This window comes from Mustela nivalis, assembly GCF_964662115.1.
Source record: "Mustela nivalis genome assembly, chromosome: 3".
NCBI classification, from domain to species: Eukaryota; Metazoa; Chordata; class Mammalia; order Carnivora; family Mustelidae; genus Mustela; species Mustela nivalis.
In genome coordinates, this window is record NC_139022.1 from 81,784,504 (window position 1) to 81,806,288 (window position 21,785).

Genomic DNA, 21,785 nt, shown 5'->3' on the forward strand with positions numbered 1-21,785 from the left:
GAAGTTCTGGAAATGGATAATATGTTGCATCAATGTGAATGTACTTAATGTCTGAACTGAACACTTAATGTGGTAAATTTTTACTACTGTATTAGGCCACAGATGTGATGTTTGTATGTACATTCATGTTATACATTACTTAATTAACTATGAGGCTCTACTTGAGCCTATTCAAGAGAAAAAAATTAAAAGGTAAACGTAAAGCAAAATTTGTGCTATGTATACTTTAACACACACTGAAAAACAAGCAAACAAAAAACAAAGAATAGAGCTCCCTTCAGCCTCAGGACGTTTGAGTTTTCAAAAAGGGAAGATGCATATAGCGGCAAGGAAGGGCAGCGCAGGGTGAAAAAAAGGTTCTGAGGCTCAGCAAGGACCCCCAGGCACCACTCAGTTTTGAGTGGGGGGATAAGAAAGCACGGATCACTGGGCATAACAATTATCTGTCTACCTGGCTTCCTCAAGAAACCATAAGCACCCTCACTAGGCACCAAGTAGTATCTCAGTACAGGCTTGTGGAATGACTTCGAGGAGGGACGCGGCCCCACGTGTCCGCGGAGTTGGGAAATTTGCTCAGATTCACATTCGTGGGTAAACTCCTGGGATGCTCTGGGGCCAAGAGAGAGGTGTCCAAGTTCCCAATTCGGGAGTTTACTCCCCCGGGTCTCTGACAGTCTTCTCCCATTGAAGGAGGTCCCTGGACCTTACGAGGCTCTCAATCAGGAGGCCGAATACAAGGGGCCAAGGCGGCCCCTTCCGAGGGTCCCGCCGCTTCCTCGATTTCTTCGGCAGCACAATTCCAATACCCCCCCCACCCCACCCCCCACCCCCGTTGGGCGGAGGGGCTGCTGGAGATCCCAAACCGTCCAAGGGAAAACACGAGAAACCTGCGGCCCAAGGAAAGACCTCCGCTCCTGCTCAGTCGCCCTAGAGAAGGAGAAGTGGGGGCCCAAGAAGCATAAAGCTCGGCCGTCCGGGGCCCAGTGGGAGGGAATTACTGGAGTCCACTGCCCACACTTGCAAAACGCGGGCTACTTCTCCAGCTCGGGATCCGGACCTGAGCCCGGGGGCCAGCAGGCGCTGGGCCGCCGCCAGGGGGCAGCCCTCCCCCACGTGGGCACCACCCGGCCAGGCAGGAGCCGGGCGCTTTCCGTGTTCACGCGAGCGGAGCACACGGGGAGGGGGGACGTCGCCGCGTGGTCCCCACCTTGCCTCCCAGAAAAGTTTCTCATCTCTCGTGCTAGCTTGAGTGGGTGGCGGTCGATATTTCCCAGCCGCGACTGAGAGCTGGGAGCGCGGTCGGGAGGGATCCTAGGAGGTGGGGCACGAAGGGGGGCAAAGGGGGACACGCGGGAAATGAAACACTTGGGTTTCCGCGCTCCGGAAATTTGGGGAGTGCGGAGCTAAAGATCTCGTACGAACGTGTAGCTCAACTAAAACAAATAAAGCAAGTGACGTGCCCCAGTGTGGGACTTTGGGAAAAGCTCAACCAAATCTCTGCGAACACTGTCCCTGCAGCGCTCCTCCAGGGTTAGAGCGCTCCTCTGACCTTCGCTAAATCCTAACACTTAACCCTGAGTGGCCAGAAGATAATTGCCACGTTTTTCAAACATTTCCAGGGAAGACCCCTTGAAACCCTTTGGGAAGGGAGCTTTGGACAAAGTTACAAGAGCAGAACGCCAAGTCCACCTCTTTGCCCTCCTTGGCCAGACAAGTTCAGGGTGGTGCTATGACGGCTGTATCGATCATCTAAAGTAACTAATGGTCTCTGGACAAATTCTTCCTCTCCGTTTTATCTTCAACGACTCCGCCACACACCAGTCCTTAGTCTAGTGAAAATCATGGTGTTTATTTAGCTATCGACTGAGTACTTATAAAACTTCAACTTCCAAATGTTATAGTGAACTCCTCGGTAAGGACTCTTGGCTAGATCAACAAAGCAATGTAATGCCTGATTAATAGTGCTGATTAATGTTGGCTCAGGTTAATGCTGAGCCCATTACAATAATTAAATGGTTCAGCCATTTTTCAAACGAGAGTCAATGAAAAATAATTTATTTAGAACTTTGAGGCGTTCCCATAGATCTTTCAGAGATCTATGATGGACTTTGTGGGTCGTTTGTAAGTCTAACTGGTGGGCAGCTGTCTTCAGCAACAAAAACTCGATTTTAAAAGAGTTCTTAGGTGGGAGGAGGCAGTTTATTTTTGAGATTCTGTGAGATTGACAAGGGCAGTAAGAGTTTAAAAATGTGAAAAACTTGGTGGATAAACTGATGTACACAAAGGCAGCTAATGATTGTTTCTATAGAAAGCCACTGATTTTTGATAGTTTTGTCAAGTGGTCATTTTATAAAAATCAGAAAGCTAAACTTTGGAGGCCAGTCCCCACTTTGAAATAGAAAGGTTTTGAGAAATGCAAAAACCCAAAAGGAATGGCTATGTGTGAATTCCACAAGCTATTAGGATTTTTACACTACCCACAATAATTTGAGTTGATGACAAAGATAAGAATACTTAAAAATAACATTTATTTCTACTACCTTGTCACCTGAAAAGGAAAATTGGGCTGAAAAGAACTCTAATTTTATTTTACAATATTATTTCGTTTCTTTCCGCCAGTAGCTGTTGGAAATATTTAAGACTATTTATTTATTTATTTGACAGAGATCACAAGTAGGCAGAGAGGCAGACAGAGAGAGAGAGAGGAGGAAGCAGGCTCCCCACAGAGCAGAGAGCCCATGTGGGGGCTCCATCCTAGGACCCTAGGACCATGACCCAAGCGGAGGGCAGAGGCTTCAACCCACTGAGCCACCCAGGCGCCCCGGAAATATTTAAATTTTCCAAAAAACATTTTAAAAAGCTGACTTGAAAATTTTAATTAATATAGTTCCTATTATTAAGCCTGAGTAGAAGTATTTGTATATGTTGTAGTTATTTAAGCATTTTGAGGTTACAGCGAGGTGTTGATTAGAATGTTCCTCTTACTAAGAACTACAGAGTCCCTTACTCCATTATGAAAGAACTTTTTGAGTTCTTTCTAGGTGCATTGTGTGTGGGTGTATTTGGGTTTTCACTAACATTTTCTACTTCTTTTCTGCGTTCTTACTTACTTTATTCCCACGAAATTTGTCAGATCCTCTCATTAGTGTGGCTTAGTTTAGCTGTCAAGTTTCTAGGGCATTCAATTGCAGATAAGTGACTAAAACGCCAGCCTAACCACATTTTTATTAACAGATGGTGGAAAACAAACGTCTTGGGAGAAGAACCGAAGAGGACAGGTTAAAAGGTCAGTAAACAATTATTATTCTGCTTAAACTGGGGGGTTTCCTCAACAGATTTGTTGGGGAGCTGCTGGCCCAGCCTGAGGGAGATGGGATAACCCAAAAGATCTTGGAGCCATTCCCAGGGACCATCTCGGATGATTGGGGGAGGGGAGTTATCTCCGGGCTGCACAGCTCCTACAGGCCATCGAGTGGTCAAACTGTCGCGTCACGGGAGTGCTTCTGAGGTTAGAGCGGAAGGCTGATTGAAGAGTAGGAGCCTGGGAATTCTAACTCTTGCAGCGGCCCTAGGGCCAGACCACCGCCGGCCAGCGCCTAATTCAGGTCTCAAGCTCTTTGACAAGGAGCGGTGGGGTCCTGTCTCCTCGCCACCCCCCCAATCTTCTCAGTGTGGCTCCCTCCTCCGGGTAAACTTTCTCTCCGGAGCAGGGTTGATTTCCTAGGCTTTCTTTCCCTTCCCTCGGTAGCGCTCTGACGTGCACACCATGTGACAGGCCTCCTACTATAAGCCGGGGAAAGGTCCGCCCTCTCCTGGACTCAGCCCTCGCCTCGCCGAGCTCGGTCCCTCGACTCTCATCCGTCCCGCACCCTCCCGGGCGCCCGACTCTCTGACTCTCCAGCTCGGGGCCTCGCCACCCCCCTCCTCACTGACCGGGGCGCAGGACGCTCGGAAAGGGGAAGGTCAAGTCCCCCGCCTGGGACCGGTGCGCGCGGGGCCGAGGGAGTGCAGAGACCGAGCGGCGCGCGCGGCCGCGTAGGAGTTACAAAGTCGCGGCGCGAGCTTCCCCGGCCGACGGGCAGCCCCGGCACAGCTCGAGCAGCGGCGGCGCCCCCAGCGTGGCGCCCCCGTGCCGGGCCCGCCGCCCGGGACCCGGGCTGGGGAACGGCGGGAGCCCGGCGCCCGGCGCCCCTATGCGCCGCCCCGCCGCCCGCGCGCCACAGCTATGACCCTGAGCACGGAGATGTCCGATGCCTCCGGCCTCGCGGAGGAGACAGACATCGACGTGGTAGGGGAGGGCGAAGACGACGACGACGAGGAGGAGGACGACGACGAGGGCAGCGGTGGCGTGTCCCGCCTGGCGGTCCCCGCGCAACGGCGGCGGCGGCGGCGCTCCTACGCCGGGGAGGACGAGCTAGAGGACCTGGAGGAGGAGGAGGAGGAGGACGATGACATCCTGCTGGCCCCGCGCTCAGGGGCCTCCCCCGCGCCCCCGGGTCCAGCCCCAGCGGCGGGGGCCGGGGCCGCTGGGGGCGGCGGCGCGGGCGCGGGAGGCGGCGGCGGCGGCGGCGGTGGCGGCGCGACCGCGGGCGGCGGCGCCAAGAACCCGCTGGTGAAGCCGCCCTACTCGTACATCGCGCTCATCACCATGGCCATCCTGCAGAGCCCCAAAAAGCGGCTGACGCTGAGCGAGATCTGCGAGTTCATCAGCGGCCGCTTCCCCTACTACCGGGAGAAGTTCCCCGCCTGGCAGAACAGCATCCGCCACAACCTCTCGCTCAACGACTGCTTCGTCAAGATCCCCCGCGAGCCCGGCAACCCCGGCAAGGGCAACTACTGGACGCTGGACCCCGAGTCCGCCGACATGTTCGACAACGGCAGCTTCCTGCGGCGGAGGAAGCGCTTCAAGAGGCAGCCGCTGCTCCCGCCCAACGCCGCCGCCGCCGCCGAGTCGCTGCTGCTGCGCGGCGCGGGGGGCGCGGGGGGCGCGGGCGACCCGGCGGCCGCCGCCGCGCTCTTCCCGCCCGCGCCGCCGCCGCCGCCGCACGCCTACGGCTACGGCCCCTACGGCTGCGGCTACGGCCTGCAGCTGCCGCCCTACGCGCCGCCCTCGGCCCTCTTCGCCGCCGCCGCGGCCGCCGCGGCCGCCGCTGCCTTCCACCCGCACTCGCCCCCGCCGCCCCCGCCGCCCCCGCCGCCCCCGCCGCCGCACGGCGCGGCCGCCGAGCTGGCCCGGACCGCCTTCGGCTACCGGCCGCACCCGCTCGGCGCCGCCCTGCCCGCGCCCCTGCAGGCCTCGGCGGCCAAGGCGGGCGGCCCGGGCGCCTCGGCGCTGGCGCGCTCGCCCTTCTCCATCGAGAGCATCATCGGGGGCAGCCTGGGCCCGGCCGCCGCGGCCGCCGCGCAAGCCGCCGCCGCGGCGCAGGCCTCGCCCGCCCCCTCCTCCGTGGCGCCGTCCGCGCCCGGGTCCGGATCCGGCGGCGGCGGCTGCGGGGCTCAGGCGGCCGTAGGCCCGGCGGCCGCGCTCACCCGCTCGCTCGTGGCCGCCGCGGCCGCCGCCGCCTCCTCGGTCTCCTCGTCGGCCGCCCTGGGGACTCTGCACCAAGGGACTGCCCTGTCCAGTGTCGAGAACTTTACTGCTAGGATTTCAAACTGTTAATAACGCTATGTTAGCGCCCTTGGGAAAGAGAAGGTAGGAATCCCGGCTCCTTTTTTTTTTCCTTCATGTTGGTGGTTTGGTGTTTTGTTCGCTCCTCGGGGCGCGGCCCCTCCCGACCTCGCGCCCCGGTTTTCGCCTCTTGGGATTCTCAGACCCGACTGTGTTTGGCAGCAGCTGAGGTGCGGTTTTCGGCTCTGCGGGTCCCTCTATTTATGCAAAGTCGCCCTATGCTGCAGCCTCCCACCCCGACGCGGGGTGGGGAGGAAGAGGGTGCTGGTGGGTGCCCTCCCTTGTGTAAGCGCAAGGGGCTTCCTTGACTTGTGGGAAAATTAAAAAAAAAAAATCTAAGCCTTTATGAAGGTCTAGAGATTCTCAGGTCCAGGCGTTGAAAGTATCAATAATGTTCAAAAGAATGTAAAGGTCCTGATTTACTATTTACGGTTTTACGAATTTTTATTTACTATTTACGAATAGTAAAGGTCCTGAAGAGTGCCAGCGAACCAATAGTTTTTACTTGAGGACACTCGTCTGGTGTAGTTTTTCATGAGAAGGAAAAATGATTAACATGTTTACACAAGGAAAAAAGTCAAAATTACCATTTCTTATTTTAACCTGTGTTTTGTATCATAATAGACATGCGGAATTTTTATTTTGTACTTACTGCGTATTCTTTACAAGGAGTATTGTAAATTTTACTGGCAATTATTATTGTACTATTCTAATGTAAGATTTTTACACTTTTTCAGAAATAAAATGCTTAATTTTCAAAGAAAATCCACCAAAAAATTGGCTTCAGTCGTCCCCTTCTTAGTTTATTTTCTTTTTTGTTAAAAACAAATTTCTATGGGAGTTAAGTAGGAACCCAATCTAGAATAGAAAATTTTGTTTTCAAAGAGAATTTAACAAAAGCATCATGCCATGATTTTTCATTTATCCTTTTCAGGTCAACAACATTGCAAGAAATCAGAAATTACTTTTAAATGATTATAATAGAATAAGTTACTTTGGTGTTCATTTTCAAATCTTATTCTATTCCATTTTGAAGAGCATTGAGGCTATTAAAATTAATGTCATAGTTACCCCCAGATAATTTTATAGAACTTTTTTGTTTTTGAGCTTCCCACGTCATTTAATTTCCATTTGCTATGGAGCACAATATTGTATATGTCTGCAAAAATTCTGCAACACATTACATTATAATGGAAGCAACACAACCAAATAGGCAATTTTTAGTTTAAAAATTGATATGATTAACACTCAAGTAGCTTTGAAGTCCTGACTAATATTTACATATAGAAAGTAAACTTTATTTGAAAGCTCTGGTATTTAAAGCTACTATTTCTTGACAGAAGGGATTCCAGGAATTGCATAAAGAAGTTTTTATTCTAAAAGGCAAACAGTGAAATTCTAATTTAAATAAGTAATTTAGGGTATGTAAGAAAAAACTTCAATTTTAGGGTAGCACACACTTTGAGAATAAAAATCAAAATGTATCAGGTGTTTATTGAAGTAATTACACAATTTTTGTGATTTGGGATATTGTTTTTCAAATTTTAAGTGTTTTCATTAACTACTTGTTGCAGGCAATTTCTAGTTCTTTGAAAGAACCTGAGACTCTAGTTTTGATAGATGTTATCTTGGGCTCCAAATAAAACCAAAGCATATATAATATGTAATCTAAATGCTTAGTATCAGTAAGTTGCAGAGGAGGTTAAATACGTTTATAAATTCTTTTTCAAAAATCTAGACAGAAGATCTGCACAACTAAACCTATCAAGTTAATGAAAACTAAATTATAGGCCAATATTTTTGCAGTGGCATTCACCCTTGGTACCCCGTCCTCATGTCCGTTTTTAGGGAGGAAAAAATGGACTCTCACAGTCTCAAAATTAAACTCTGGGTTTTTTCCTATCAAACATTTGGAGGAGATTTAAAAGAGTTTAATCATAACCTCAAAGTTTACCACTAAATATAGAGATACAGATTGAAATATTCTTAGACCAAAATCTTATATGCAAAAGTTACTTTTACCCTAGCACGGCTAAGAGAGGAGACAGTGGAACGGAGGACGTCCGGATGCTCAAGCCACCCGGGTTGGAGAGGTGTTAGCAGGCGGAACCCGAACGGCACTCTGTAAGTCACATATCTGAAACTTAGAGCTGGAAGTCATTATGGGGAGAGAGTGGAAGAACAAGACCGTGGGCATTATTATTATTTGCACAATACTTGGATGTCCTAAAGGGAGGGAATCCCAGCTAATCCTCTCTGTTCACATTCCCCCATCTGTAAAAAAAAAAAAAAAAAAAAAAAAAGGTGCCCGGATGGGCTCTATCCCTTCAGTTGTCAGTGTTTTTAAGAGAATGGTAAGGCACTGTTCAATCCAGTGCTGGGGTCATTTGGGGTCTGGAGGGGTTCCGAATCACCCACCGTGGCTTGAGAGACCCCAGTCGCTCGATGAACCCCTTGAACTCTAAGAAAAAGAAAGCCCAACCCGCCTGCTCACTCTACAGTTTTGCCTCCTTCACCCTCCAGGCTCCGGTTTCTCGGCGGTGGGTGGACAAGATAGTGGAGAGTGAAAGCAGGCAGGGAGTGAGCGGTGGTCTGGGACTGGGCAGCCAGGAGCACAGGGCTCGCCTAGACCGGCTGCTTGGGCTAGCAGGTGCTGGAACAAAGGCCGCAGGGCTGCCGGGCTACCGCAGCCTTTGATGGGCAAGGACGTCTCCTCCCGGGGCTCCTCATTCGCATGCAAATCCAGCTCTGGTCCTCTTTTCTTTGAAGGCAAACAGAAGGATGTTTGTGTGTTTGTAAGGACGAAGCTTGCTTGAACAAGCCTTCCTCAATAGGCTGGGTCTCGAAAAATAAACCAGTTGGACAAACATTGGCCACCAGCTCTCCTCCTCCCAACTACAAAGTGTGGATTTGCTACAACTCATTAACCCGACGCTTTTCTCCCCTTCGTCTTGTTTCTCTGCTCATCAAACGCCCCCGTAGAGTCTGGAGACAAATGACCGAAGCACAGTCGGGAGGGAATTGCAGTTAATAGGGAGAGGGATATATTGGGGCTAATGGTTCAGGCAGCTCCGGGAGAAGGACCACACAAAAAGGAGCCTCTCCATTCAAGACTCTGTTGTGCTGTGGAAATTTACTCTGCAGCTAGATTTAGCCAAATGTTATCTATTGCGGGGGTAATGAAGCCCTTATGGATTGAATTGCTCCTTGTACCACACATGGTGTCACGACCTTAGATCATTTCGTGGTTGATTTCTTTTTTCTCTATTGGGTAATTATTTTATTTCTTTAAAATAAGAAGCTAGCGCTCCTGCTCAACAATGTATTTCCTCCTCACCCCCAACCTGTGCATTTATTTTAGAACCCCTTCCTTCCCTTCCTCTTAAAAAAAGAGAAAAAGAAACTGGGGAGGAGAAGGGAAAAATTGTGAGAATCTTTCTCATTTTCTCTCCTTGAGCCATCTGTATGTTTGCACATCTCACCTTCCCTGTCCCCTACTCAAAGGCCCTTTCCTGCCCAAACTTTCTGCTGGTAGAACTGGAATTTGGGGCTATATTTACTATCAAAAGGCTTACAGTGAATGTAGTAAGCTTTTTTTCTGGGGGAAAAACTTCTGCCTTTCAGTTTTGATTTGTTTTTTGAAAGCCCACTAAATTTCTTCCTTGTAGCCTGTTCTCTGAGAGAACTGGGGGAGGTGGGTTTTTTTTCCCCCATGATGGAAGGTGATTATTATGATGGAATACCAGCCTATGTCATTTATTAAAGGCTGTCTGAGGCCAGTGGTAGTGCCTGTTTTGTTTTTCTCTTCTGGCCCTGGTGGCTCTGATTTTCTTGCTTGACCGAGGACCAAGCTTGGAGCAGCTAACGGTGCTGTTACAAGTGCTATAGATGCTATAGATGGGTAGGGATTTGATCTTACTATCCAAAGCCAGGAATTAAGGACTCTTGTTTTAGTTTAAAAATTCTCTGCTGGCTACACATTTTGCTCACATCTATTTTTATTAGTGACTGAGAAAAGTCATGTGGGAGCAACTCAAAGGTCATATCTGCATCAAAGGCAATTCAAATCAGAAATTTGCCCTGCAGTCCCTCTGGTATCTCTGGGCTCCTCCAATCGGGTAAGCCTGGGATAGCTGTGGGACACGTTGGAGTTCCAGGGGTCCCCTTTCCCCTTTAAAGCTGAGCCAGACAAGGACAGGTCTGGGAAGCAGAGGACAAGTCAAGTGGGCCCAGCATTGTCAGCTTCCATTCTTGTCTGTACTGGTTTCCTGGTGTTGCTGCTGGGTCACCCGTGTACACACACAGGCATGCATGCTCATTGCCCATCAGCTGCCGCTTGCCTCTCTTCTCCCCTATGATTTTGTAATTAGGCATATGCTTTTTGTTGGTAAATGTGTTTGATGTCACGGCCAGTGAAATGTGGAGTGTTTATAGGACCACGAATGTAAATGTGTAAATATGTTTAGTGTAAAATCTGGCCCTTCGACTTTAGTAATAAATACCCTGCCAATTTGGATACGATTACATTTGACAGAAAGATGGAGAATCTGATCATGACCAGCTGCTCTCTGCTCTTTGGGACTTGTACTTTCCCAACTGAATTCACTTTTCAGATAATTTCTTTGCATGTCACATCTCTCTAATCACATCTTTCCCTTGATGTGAACAGCTTGGGCTCCTTTCTTTTTATTGTTGACCCCTCTGGCACGCAGGAATCTTCCTGGTTTATTCCTCCTGCCTCTTTACCAGGAAAATACTATTCAGTAACAAGCAGAGACACACATAGAAAATAACTGATTGTTGTCCTCGATTCCCCTTTGTGAGTTCTGAACCTCCAGATGTGATAAGATGACTTGAAAAGAAATGAGATAAAGCCTGAGTTTCTGGCCTACATTAACAGTTTCCTGTCTTTATCATCATCAACATCATCATCATCATCATCATGATTCTGACTTTAAAAACTGTTTTGAGCTCGCTTAACTTTTAGAAGTAAACATTTTGGGAAGTATAACGTATGTAAGGATAACAGCACAAATCTCAGTCACTTTTCACAAGGTGAACACATCCTTGTAACCAGCATCAGTGTTCAAGAAGTAGAAGTTACTAGTTCCCTAGGAACCACATATGTGTCTATTCTATTCACTACCCTCAGCATGCACTAACTTTTAAAAAGGATTCTCACTAATATTTCTCTCACCCATACTGGAATAGTGAGGACAAGAACTATTATTGGTTCCATTTTACAAATAAAGATATTAAGGTTCAAAAAATATGAAATGACTTGCCCAAGGTCACAGCAACTGGAACTTGAGTATTTAAATCCCATTTTATTTCCTTTACATCATGGTGCTTCTTTGTGGTCATCCTGGTGATTTATTAAACACCCACTGTGGCAGGGCAATTGCCCGAGAGGTCCCTGTGAAGGACAGTCATTTATTTCTTATACACCCTTTGGTTCCTTGCTGGATCCTCCTCCCTGTGTCCTCTACTTGGGAAATACCCCAGCCCCTTCTTGTAGATACTTTCGGAATCTAGAGCCAGTTATTTCACATGTGTCGGCTTCCCCTACCTAGTTCCATATGACACTCCCCTAGCATCACTCTTCCAATCTTTTTTTTTTTTTTTTTGCCTCAGCAGTCTTTAAAATATTACACACACACCTACTTCACCTTTTCACTTTGTACTATTTGTCCATTTCCTCTGCTTTTCTCCCTAATTTTTAATGGTTGAAATCTGCCAAACTGACAGAACTTTTTGCTAAACTGCTAAGTCTATCTTTATAACTAGACTTAAGGTCACATTGTCTCCATGTGAAAAAAGGAAGAATATGTAAGAGTCTGATGAGCTGATTTAACATTTAGTAAGAAAGCAAATCATTTTTCTCAGAACGTACCCCACCCCATCCAGACACATTCCTGAAGATTTTTCTGTCTTTGAGCAGCTGTGTATGATGTTGGTTAACAGGTCCTTTTAGCCTCTGCGCAGTTAATCCATTGCACTGGAGCCTTCCAAAAAACAGTATCACCTGGAGCTGAGACCTGCCTCGCCACAGGTCTCCTTGAAATGCTTTTGTGGGGAGGGAATTCCAAGCCACTTGCTGGAATCATATCTTTCCCTAGAGGGGAACAGCACATCCTTGCTGGTTGCCACCAGAAGCCTTATTGAAGCCCAGCCTTCTCAGACAGCTACTGGAGCCAATGCTTTGTCCCCTATGGGGACATCCAAGCTGGAGTCTGTGCAAGGATTGCATCTGACTAACTGTGAGCTGCAGATTGCAGAGGAAAGAGTATTGGGTATGTAAGCACATTCCAAGGGACAGTGCTTAATGCAAGATAACATTGATTTGCTAGAGAGAGTGTTTTTGTAAAACCAGGAACATTTTTCTTTTAGATTTTATACTGTAAAAGACAACAAAAGCCCAGTTCAAGAAGAAGAGCTATCCGTTAATATCAGAGGCTTTATTTAGAAAACCTGGAAAGTTCTGATTCTGAATTTGAAATCAGGAGACAGTCTGGAAGGTTATTTTTCTGTTCTTAAAATGAGAGTGACTCAATTTTTCAAAATGGGGTGTTTCTCTGCATGTAGGATCTTATAGTTAAAGAAGAATCTGTCTAATCCGCTAAGAAGAATGCAAGGTATATGGAATGGGTCCATAGGCAGAGTGAATCTGCTGAGCACAGGTCCAGGAGAGGACCTGGCAGGCCCAGGGTGATAGATCTGAGGCCCTGGGGCCTTGCCTGGCCCTCTCTGTCCCAGGGGGAGCCAGGCACAAGTTGAGGATTCTCTCATATGCAACTTCTGATTAATAACAGACAAATAAAGACAAAGCAGGGGCACATATTTGTTATGGCAGAGAGCAGAAGCTTCTTTGCATACTTGTTTAGGAATTCCCATTAATATAAATAAAAGGCAGATATTTTCAGCAATAAAAGGACACAGCACATTTCCTGAAATGTCAACAATGAGGCATTATTATGAATGAACAGTAACTTAGTCCTCTATTTCTATTTTTATTATTTTAATGCATAGCTTCATATATATGAAAATGACCTTGACAAGATTATGTGTTTTTTTTTAAATGATTGACTATGGGGGGTAGAAATCACGAGCCAAAAAAATATCCAAAGCCCACAATAGAATAAATAAGACTAGGTTGAAATTTAATGTTAGATCAGTCTTTACACCCATTTGTAGTTTTGGAGAGTATGGGGATAGGTTGTGAGAATGAAATAAGACAATTTTTGTGAAAATATTTTGGAGAACACAAAACCTATACAAATGTATAGAAGGATGATTCCTTTGTGGCTTCTTTCTCACATAGTTATTCTTCCAGGAAATAAAAAGTAAAACTTCCAAACTCTGGAGGATATATTAGTTAAGGAAGTCTTTGGCTATATGTAAAAACTCACCTTTCTTCAAAATCCCCACTCTATGTGTGAAATAAATTGTTACTTTACCCTTTCTAGAAATAATGAGAAGAGATGGCATTGTGTTTCCTCCTACTTCAGCCAGTTGTGTATTTGGACAGCTAACTTTCTCCCTAAATAATTCTCTCCTAAAATAAACAAACCAATAGTGGTTTAGATCCACTCTTCTAGTCTCTAGCTAGAGTTCTTGTCTCTAGTTACTTATCTAACGATCACCTCCTTAACCTCTAAGCTTTGAAAAGTGGGATTAGTCTGCAGTATTTATTGAGCACCTGCTACATTGCAAATCCCTTTCTTCCCACTTTAAATATAGGAAGTTGCTTCTAATAACATAAGCATGCACTCAGGGAGCAAGAGGAGCAAGCCGCTGCAGCAGGAAAACAGTGGGGGTGAAGGGAAGAGTAGGAAGATTTTTTTTTTTTTTAAACAGAGCTCTTTAAAAAAATCTTGATAGTCTGTAAACAAAACAGAAGTTGTCTGGTTCTTGACAATGTTTTTGTAGTTTGGCAGTTTACTCACAAAACACCAAAAACACCTAAGCGTCTAAGTGGTTTGGAGATAACTCCATGACAAACTCCTCCGTGTAGAAAACTATAAATTTGAGTTTTCTCCCAAATTTGTAAGGCTTTTTACTAATAGATGCCCTATTAGTGGTATCCCTAGCCACTACTTCTCTGTGAAGACCAGGAAGTGAGGAGGAGCACGTCATGAAATGCTCATAATACTGTGAACTGAGACTATGACCTACATGGAATGAGTTTATGTTTACATGGGTTTGTGAAGAGTTAAATAGAGGCACAGTGAAAAACCCTAGTTTATTGCCCCTCATGCTTAAATATTTTATTATAAATAAAATAAAATAAATAAGGCACGGTCCTCTTTTTCTTGTATTCTTTTACAAACTTCAAAATAAATATTTTTCTACTTGCAGAAATTGTAGACATATCAATATGCAAACTCAGAGAGTCCAGTTTCTGGACCACTGGGGGTGCATAGGCACCAATATTTTTCTGTATCCAGTTCAAGCATTAACCTCACATTTAAGTTGTCTTCACCAAGGAACGGTGAGGGCAAGTCACCAAGTTTGGGTCTTGTTTTCTTCTTCAAAAGTAACTAGGGGTACAGAGGATAAAAATAATATACTGAGGTACTCTGTGTTCTGTTTTCCTATGTAAGGAATTTAATATTTCTTTGCCTTTCCTCTCTTTCCCTCCCTCACCCTCCCCACCCCCAATACATAGCAGGACTCCAGCAAACCATCCCCCACACTTCTTTAGAATTATCTGCGAAGGGATCCCTTATTTTAGGGAGTTAGTGGGTGCGAGTTGTTATTGTAACTCTATTCTGTAACTAAAGCTCTGGCATGTAATAAATCTCTCCCCAAAGACTTTTGGATCTTTGATTTGAAAAATCGGATTCCTTTTGTGGAAACAGTTGACAGGAACCTAAAAGGATTAGTTGCATTCCACATAGGATAATTTTTACTGGCAACATTTTGAAACGATTTGGTCCCTTTCAGACTTTAAACAATGTCCAGAAAAATGATCTAACGAGACTTGTATTGTTTTCCTTTGTCTGTGAATCCGTTTTCTGCTTGTGCCAACGTCTCGATACGGTTTTGACAGGCTTTTGCTCCCGAGCAGTGCACCGAATTAATTTTTGATCGCCCTTTCTACTTGGTTTGTTACCTCCTTCGGCCAGGGGCGCGGCAGTGTTTTACCAACGTCAGTCGCTGAAATGAAGCCCGAGCCGGTGGTTTGTCTCTCGGTGGCGCCGTGTCTGGGAGGGAGCGCTGGGACCCGTTGATCGCAGAGGGCCGCACGACCGATGTGCCACGGCCAGGCCCGCGAACCGCCACGGCTCAGGCACCCCGACGTAGCAGAAGTCGGCGAGGCATCGCGCACTCCCCGAACCTTCACCGTCTTAACAGTTCTGGGGCTCTCTGTCCATTGGGATGGGATGCGGAACGCGAAAGGGCGAGAAGGGAGGGAATTTTTCTTCTTCCTCCCTAGCCGCTCCCCACTCCCCTCCCCCTCAGAGCCCAGGACAAAACCAAGAGGCCTGCCTTCCCTGAGCCTCTGTGTTGCTGCGCGCCGGCCGCGGGTGACAGCGCTCCCCGCCTCCCCCGGCCCTCTCCACTGTTTATTTTGTTGTCAGCGGACTTATCAAGATGTTAGTTTGCTGGAGGTTCTGACCTGCCCGGGCGCTTTGGTTGCTCGGCCCGGGCCTTCCGCTCTGTTTTTACACCTGCACAAACTCCACCGCACTCCCCTGTCTGATTTATAGCCCCATTAAAGGTTCAGTGTTCATGAAGCCACCCTCACTGCACCCTTCCCAGCCTCCCGCGGTCCGCGCGAGCGCTGGAATGCGCGGGACTCCAGCGGGTCCGCGCCTGACACCCCGGCGCGCGCGGCCACGAAGCGCGCCCAGGACCCCGAGGGGCGGCAGCGCGGTGAGCGGCCTGCTCCCGGAGAACCGCAAAGAAACCTCGCACGCACAGCACCCCGCAGCCGCGCGCAGGGAAAAGTTATTGCTTTCTTGGGGTTTCGGCTTCATTGGAATGAGGCGTTTCTCGGACAACTCGTAAGGCGGGTGGCTAGAGGGCGCGGGAGCGGCCACGTGGCGCGGCGGGACGCGGAGGTCCCGCGCGGAGCTTCCCATCGCTAGCCTGTCGGGCCCCACCGCGGCGCTGCTCGGGCCGCCCCTCCGCACCGTTTTCCCGGCGAGTAAGGAGTGGCTGCAGGGCCCTGTGGGGCGGAGAGGCGCCGGCCTGAGACGCGAGGCCGTGCGCTGCTCGTCCGCAGCCCGCCCTCCCGATTTTGCGCGGCGAAGGCCGAGAGGCCGCTGGCCGGAGGCGCTCGCAAGAGATGCGGTGGTGATCGCTGCGGGGCTCCGGCTGTGGGCGGGAAGCGCCGGGTCGGTGACCGCCCGGTCCGTGGATCCGGCCGGAGCCGAGCCTCTGCGCGGGCGGGCGGGCTCCGGCTCCAACCTCCTTTTTTGCGCCCTTTTCTTTCCGAGAGAATAAGTGGCAACCCAGCCGAGATTGGCAGCATTGAGCATCTTCCTAACCCAGCTCTGTTTTACTCCCATTTATCAATCCACCTTTCTAATTAGACTAATTAGGAGCGCTCTGGAGTGTCGCTAGGCCCAGGGACTGAAACGCTTAGAGGTTGTGAAAAGAGCCCTGAATGGCCACGCTGGGGGCCGAGCGGGAGCCTTTGCGACCCATTCAGCACAGAGTAACAGTGGCTACATTTATCCCTGGCCATTGAAAAGAGGCTCGATTAAAACGTTTGGGAACTAATGCCACCCTGCATCCCTCCTCTAATTAGAGAAGCCCAGGGTGGTTGCGAGAACGCCGGGGACCCCGCGGACTCAAGTCCTTCGCGCCACTGCTTTCCGCCCTTTCAGCTTAGCCCATTTCCTCCCCGGAGACAAAAGTCCACCACCTCCCCACCTGTTGCCCGGCCCTGCTTTCCCACCCGTCCCTAGCCGGTTCGCCCGAGTCCCAGGCCGAAGGCTCAACCAACTGCGTTAGAATGCGCAGCACGGCAGAGAAGTTGGGGGCAGCCAAGTGGAAAGAGGCTCCTAGTTCCCTCTTCCCGGCTTGGAAAGCACCTCCTTTGCTTTCGGTAGGCTCCATATTTTTCTCTCCGTCTGTCTTCCTCCTATTTCTCACATTTTCTGTGAATAGCTTGGTCTTACCCCTCCCCACCCTATTTTTAAACATAATTCCAAGACAAGTGTCTGGGAATGGGAAATCTCAGCATGCCCCCCTGAACCGTTATCTGGGTTGCACACTTTGCTGTAGGAGTTCTTCACTTGCATATTTTGTACTTTCTGTCACCAGTCTTTTAAAAAAGAAATATATATTGAGCATCTACTATGTGCCTAGAGAGATTCTTACCATACTTTTCAACCTTCCTTTTACCCTCTCAGCCTATTCCCAGATATGCTTTAAGAAGTTAAACGTGACTTGGTTCAATTCTTTAGGCAAGCTGTTGATTCTATCCCCATGGTTTATATGGAGATTTTTTTCTTTACTTTTTTCATGGATTGGTTAGGAATGACCCAAAACACAAGAGATCAGGGATACAAGAGATAGAAATGAGAACTAGAAGATATAGTGCAACTACAGATTGTATATATGTGTGTGAGGTTGTTTGTTCATTTTGTTGGTGATAGGATAAAAAACAATGTGATGCTTTAACACATATTTGAGACATATTTTACCCTAGAATAAAGGTGACCAAGAGGGTTAGATTTCCTCTTTCCCTCTCTCCCTTCCTCTTTCTTTCTTTCTTTTTCTAATCCTTTTTGGAAAAGAGCCAAATGTACAAAGAAATATCATCAGGTCACTCTTCTTGATCTTGTTAATTTAGAAAATGGAACCTCAGCTAAAGATGTTATTAACTAAATGCCAACCCATAGCATGCAAAATTCCTTGGATCCAAACTTCAAAAAAAGGAATGAAAGATGTCATGTGAGTGAAAGAAATCGTGGAATTTTTAAAGGCCTAAATGGATCTTACTAGAATTGTATTGCTTCCACAGCATGCTTCACAATATTTTAATTTAAGTTACAGTTATGTTGCATGACTTTGCAGCATAAATCTCATTGGTTAAGAAGCTGGGGGTGCAAAGAAGAATAGGAGATGAGAAAAAAGTGGTTTGCTTGCATTAGGAAAATTGTAATTTGCAAAATTTAAAAATTCTTGGAACTTTGGAAGTGAACACCCAAAATCTATTCTGTCTTGTGATTTTATCATCAAACCTCTTATTTTTTCATTTCTGTTGCTAATTAAAATTTTAACTAAAAAATAACACAGTAAAGTGTCCAACTCCTAAACATTCAACTTGGTGAATTTTGTGTGTATACACATTCACATGTGCATGAACATGCACACACACACACACACACACACACCTGTGTAGCCACTACTTAGGTCAAATTATGGAACACTTTTGTCATCCTAGAAAACTCCTCTATGCTTTGTTTCCCACCAATACTACCCTCCCCCCAACCACTGTTCTCATTTCTGTCACCATAGATTAGTTTTAAATGTTCTTGAACTTCATATCAATGGAATCATACCGTGCACATGCCGTCTTTTGTTTGACTTCTCTTACTGATCAGTATGTTTTTGAGACTCATCTGTTCAACTTTTATTTATAAGACAATATACATGGTAAGTCATTTATATAGGTCAAGAAGAGGAGACAGACATTGGAAAGTTTTACCTTACTCTGAAATTAAAGACAAACAAAATTAAATTAAAAACAAACACTCTTTCTCCCCCCAAACTCCAACCCCCACCAAAACACATCATTATCAACCAGCAGATGTACCTTTACAATTACAAGTAAGTTCATAAATACAATGAAGTGTTTTAATTGGAGCAACTATTAGGTACATCATTTTCAATGCACAGTTGTGGGTACATGTAAGGAGAGCAGAAGCCATAAGCTGCTTTGGTAATTGGATTCTATTTCCTACTTGCCATTTTAGCCCCTAATACTAGTAGTAAGTACTTTGGGCCTCTTCACAAAGAATGGTGTGAACGTGAGGGGAAAAGTGAATCACATCTAGTTTGTTCTACCCCAGACATGCAAGTACTTAATGTAACAGCCTGTCAAGTGTGCTTTGAATTCTGTTTGAAGTAAAGTGTTCATTTTGCAACTAACCTAGCAGTCTGTACTGTTTCTATGGATCATTCTACAGGCCAGTTAACGCTGACCATAGGAAAGCTCTTCTCTAGAAATAAAAGAAGCACAGCAAACGTGCAGACTTATGGTTATCTTGTTCTCTCCCAGTATCCCCAGTGATGCAGCCACAATGCCAGCTCTCTCATGAATTCAACCAGAGACAACCCATGCTCCCCTCCTCTAGTAAAAACAAGACAGTGCAGCTAGTAGGACTTTTTTCCCCAGGAAGGATAGCATTTCCCCAGGAAGGGCAGGAAGGTGTGGTCATGTTTGTGCCATGGGAGAAATTATGAACCCAAATGGAAGCGACTGAAGTGAGGTTTTGATTGCTTATTACTGGATGTTGGTAAATTTGAAGTAGAGAAAATATATTTTTGTGAACTTGAACCTAAAAATGAATATAAAATAAATCTTGAAGTTCATACTCAGGAAGATAGTTTGAAGACAAAAGTCATCCCTGCTGAATTACCGTAGTGCCAGTCATATAAACTGAACCATTAATTTCTGAAAATAAGAAAGAGAACTATGCATTTAAAATAAAAAAAAAATAGCAATGATATCCATTGCTGGTGAGGAAGCAGAGAAACCGGATCTCTCATGCATTAGTGGTATGAATGTCAAATGGTAAAGTTACTCTGGAAAACACTTTGTCAGTTACTTGCAAAACCTAATATGCACTTACAGGACAGCCCAGCAACCATACTCCACAGCATTATCCCGCAGAAACAAAAATTTATGTTCACAGGAGAATCTGTACATAAATGTCCATAGCGGCTTTATTTGTTATACAAAAAAGGAGACAATCTCTACTTCCGTCAATAGGTGAAACTCTGGGATGTTCACACAACCGAATACTCAACAACAAAAAGGAATAAACTCTTGATGCATGCAACAAGCTGGATTTTAAAGACATTATTTAGTGGAAAAAGTCAATATCCAAGGCTACTTACTGTATGATATTTGTAGAACATTACTGAAGTGACAAAACTGTAGAGATGGAAACAGGTTGGTGGTTACCAGGGACATGGAAATTAGGGAATGGTCCATATATAAAAGGGTAGCAGGGGAGGGGTCTTTTATAGTGCTGGAAGAGTTCTGAGCCCTGAGTGTTGCGGTGGGATACATGAATCGCTGTGTGGACTAAAACTAGAGAGAACTAGGCACATTAACACACATATACACCTACACACAAATGAGTGCATGTGAAAAATGAGGAAAATAGAATAAGTCTTCTTAAAATGTACAACCTACTTAACAGTGTTAGACAATGTCACTTTCCTGGTTTTGATATGGTACTGCAGTTGCATAAGATTACATACATTCCTTTGGAGGAAACTGAGTGAAGGGAATCTAGAACTCCATGTGGTATTTTTTTATATAATTTTTAATTTTTATATACATATATTTTTATCCCCCGGGGTACAGGTATGTGAATCACCAGGTTTACACACTTCACAGCACTCACCATAGCACATACCCTCCCCAATGTCCATAGCCCCACCCCCCTTCCCCTGACCCCCCTCCCCAGCAACCCTCAGTTTGTTTTATGAGATTAAGAGTCCATGTGGTATTTTTGAAACTTCTTGTGAGTCTATAATTTTTTCAAAATAAAAAGTTTAAAAAAACAGTGATGAATAAGTAACCAGTCAGTATTTCATTGATAGAACCATCTGATGTGACAAGGGCTTTCATTGGTTGATTTCTCATAATTAATTGTGGCAATGACTTTGGCCCTGTCCTCCCAACAGGTATTTGATAAGTGATGTTTGAAAGACGGATCACTTTAAATTGCATTTTTATTTTTTTAAATATTTTATTTATTTATTTGACACAGAGAAAGAGAACACAAGTAGGCAGAGAGAGAGGGGGAAGCAGGCTCCCTGCGAAGCAGAGAGCCCCATGCAGGGCTCAATCCCAGGACCCTGGGATCATGACCAGAGCTGAAGGCAGAGGCTTAACCCACTGAGCTACCCAGGTGCCCCTTAAACTGCATTTTCTATTGATTGGTCCAATGATGAAAACTTTTTGGATCATAAACATTTTTGCTCGTTTGTCAGACAGACTAACATTCTTTGAGGGTGGATTTGATTTTTTATAAATAGCCAAATGTCAGTGAGAGTCAAATATGGTGAGTAAAACAGATGACCAAGTTGAGTCAGATAGGTTTTTTTGGCAAAACCAAAATGTTGCTGAAGATTTATCATCTTGTATAGAGTAGTTACAAAAGGAAAATTCTCAACATGTTCTTCAGAATGATATAGCATTATTGGTAACCGCATGGCCTCCCAGAGTGATTGCCTAGAAGGAAACACTCATTTGCATACATGAATTCCTGTAAAGGTTTAGAAATTTTGCCTCATTTCTAGAGTCAGCCTTTAAGGATGGTTCTTGGAAATGTGTGCCTTATTTTGGAAATAGTATGTTAAGCGAGATATTGAGTGTTTAAAGAGTAGCACTTATTAATCTCTTTCTAAGCAAAGCAGTATACATTACCTTACCTGTTTTGTAATTTTGAACTATTGCAAGTGAATTATGTACTAATTTTAGACATGGTTGTTGCTTTTTTACTCCCTCTACCAAAGCATAAGTGTGACTCAACCAATACTAACACCAGTCAACAGACTGGTACTTCACTTGTTACCATTGGTAATGAGTGTGTTCAACAGTTGCATAATTACAGCACTGTCTTTTTTTTTTTAATTTATTTTTTAGAATGAGAGAGAGAGAGAGAGGGATCAGGAGCAGGTGGGAGGGGTAGAAGAATAAGCAGACTCCGCATTAAGCAGAGAGCAGGTTGTGGGACTCAATACCAGGACCCTGGGATCATGACCTGAGCTTAACTGAATGAACCACCCAGATGCCTGATTACAACACAGTGCAGACCTTGGTCAGGAGGTCTGGCCTGACTATCTCTATGTGCATTATAACATAAAAGGAATCTAAATTCCTAGTGTAAGCAGACCAAATCATGAGTGATTGGATTTC

The 21,785-nt window shown here is 46.1% G+C and overlaps 1 protein-coding gene across 1 annotated transcript; it reads left to right on the forward strand.

The window, feature by feature from the left end:
- Window positions 1-3,759: 3,759 nt before the first annotated feature.
- Window positions 3,760-7,783, forward strand: FOXD1 (forkhead box D1). Its single transcript, XM_082723978.1, has 2 exons — window positions 3,760-5,692; window positions 7,696-7,783. Exon 1 carries the CDS (start codon window positions 4,226-4,228, stop codon window positions 5,657-5,659), a length of 1,434 nt encoding a protein of 477 aa, XP_082580104.1. The 5' UTR covers window positions 3,760-4,225; the 3' UTR covers window positions 5,660-5,692; window positions 7,696-7,783.
- The last annotated feature ends 14,002 nt before the right edge of the window (window positions 7,784-21,785 follow it).

Bases quoted from the DNA above. Each gene is read 5' to 3' on its own strand.
- FOXD1 (XM_082723978.1), top strand. From the start codon at position 4,226: ATGACCCTGAGCACGGAGATGTCCGATGCCTCCGGCCTCGCGGAGGAG.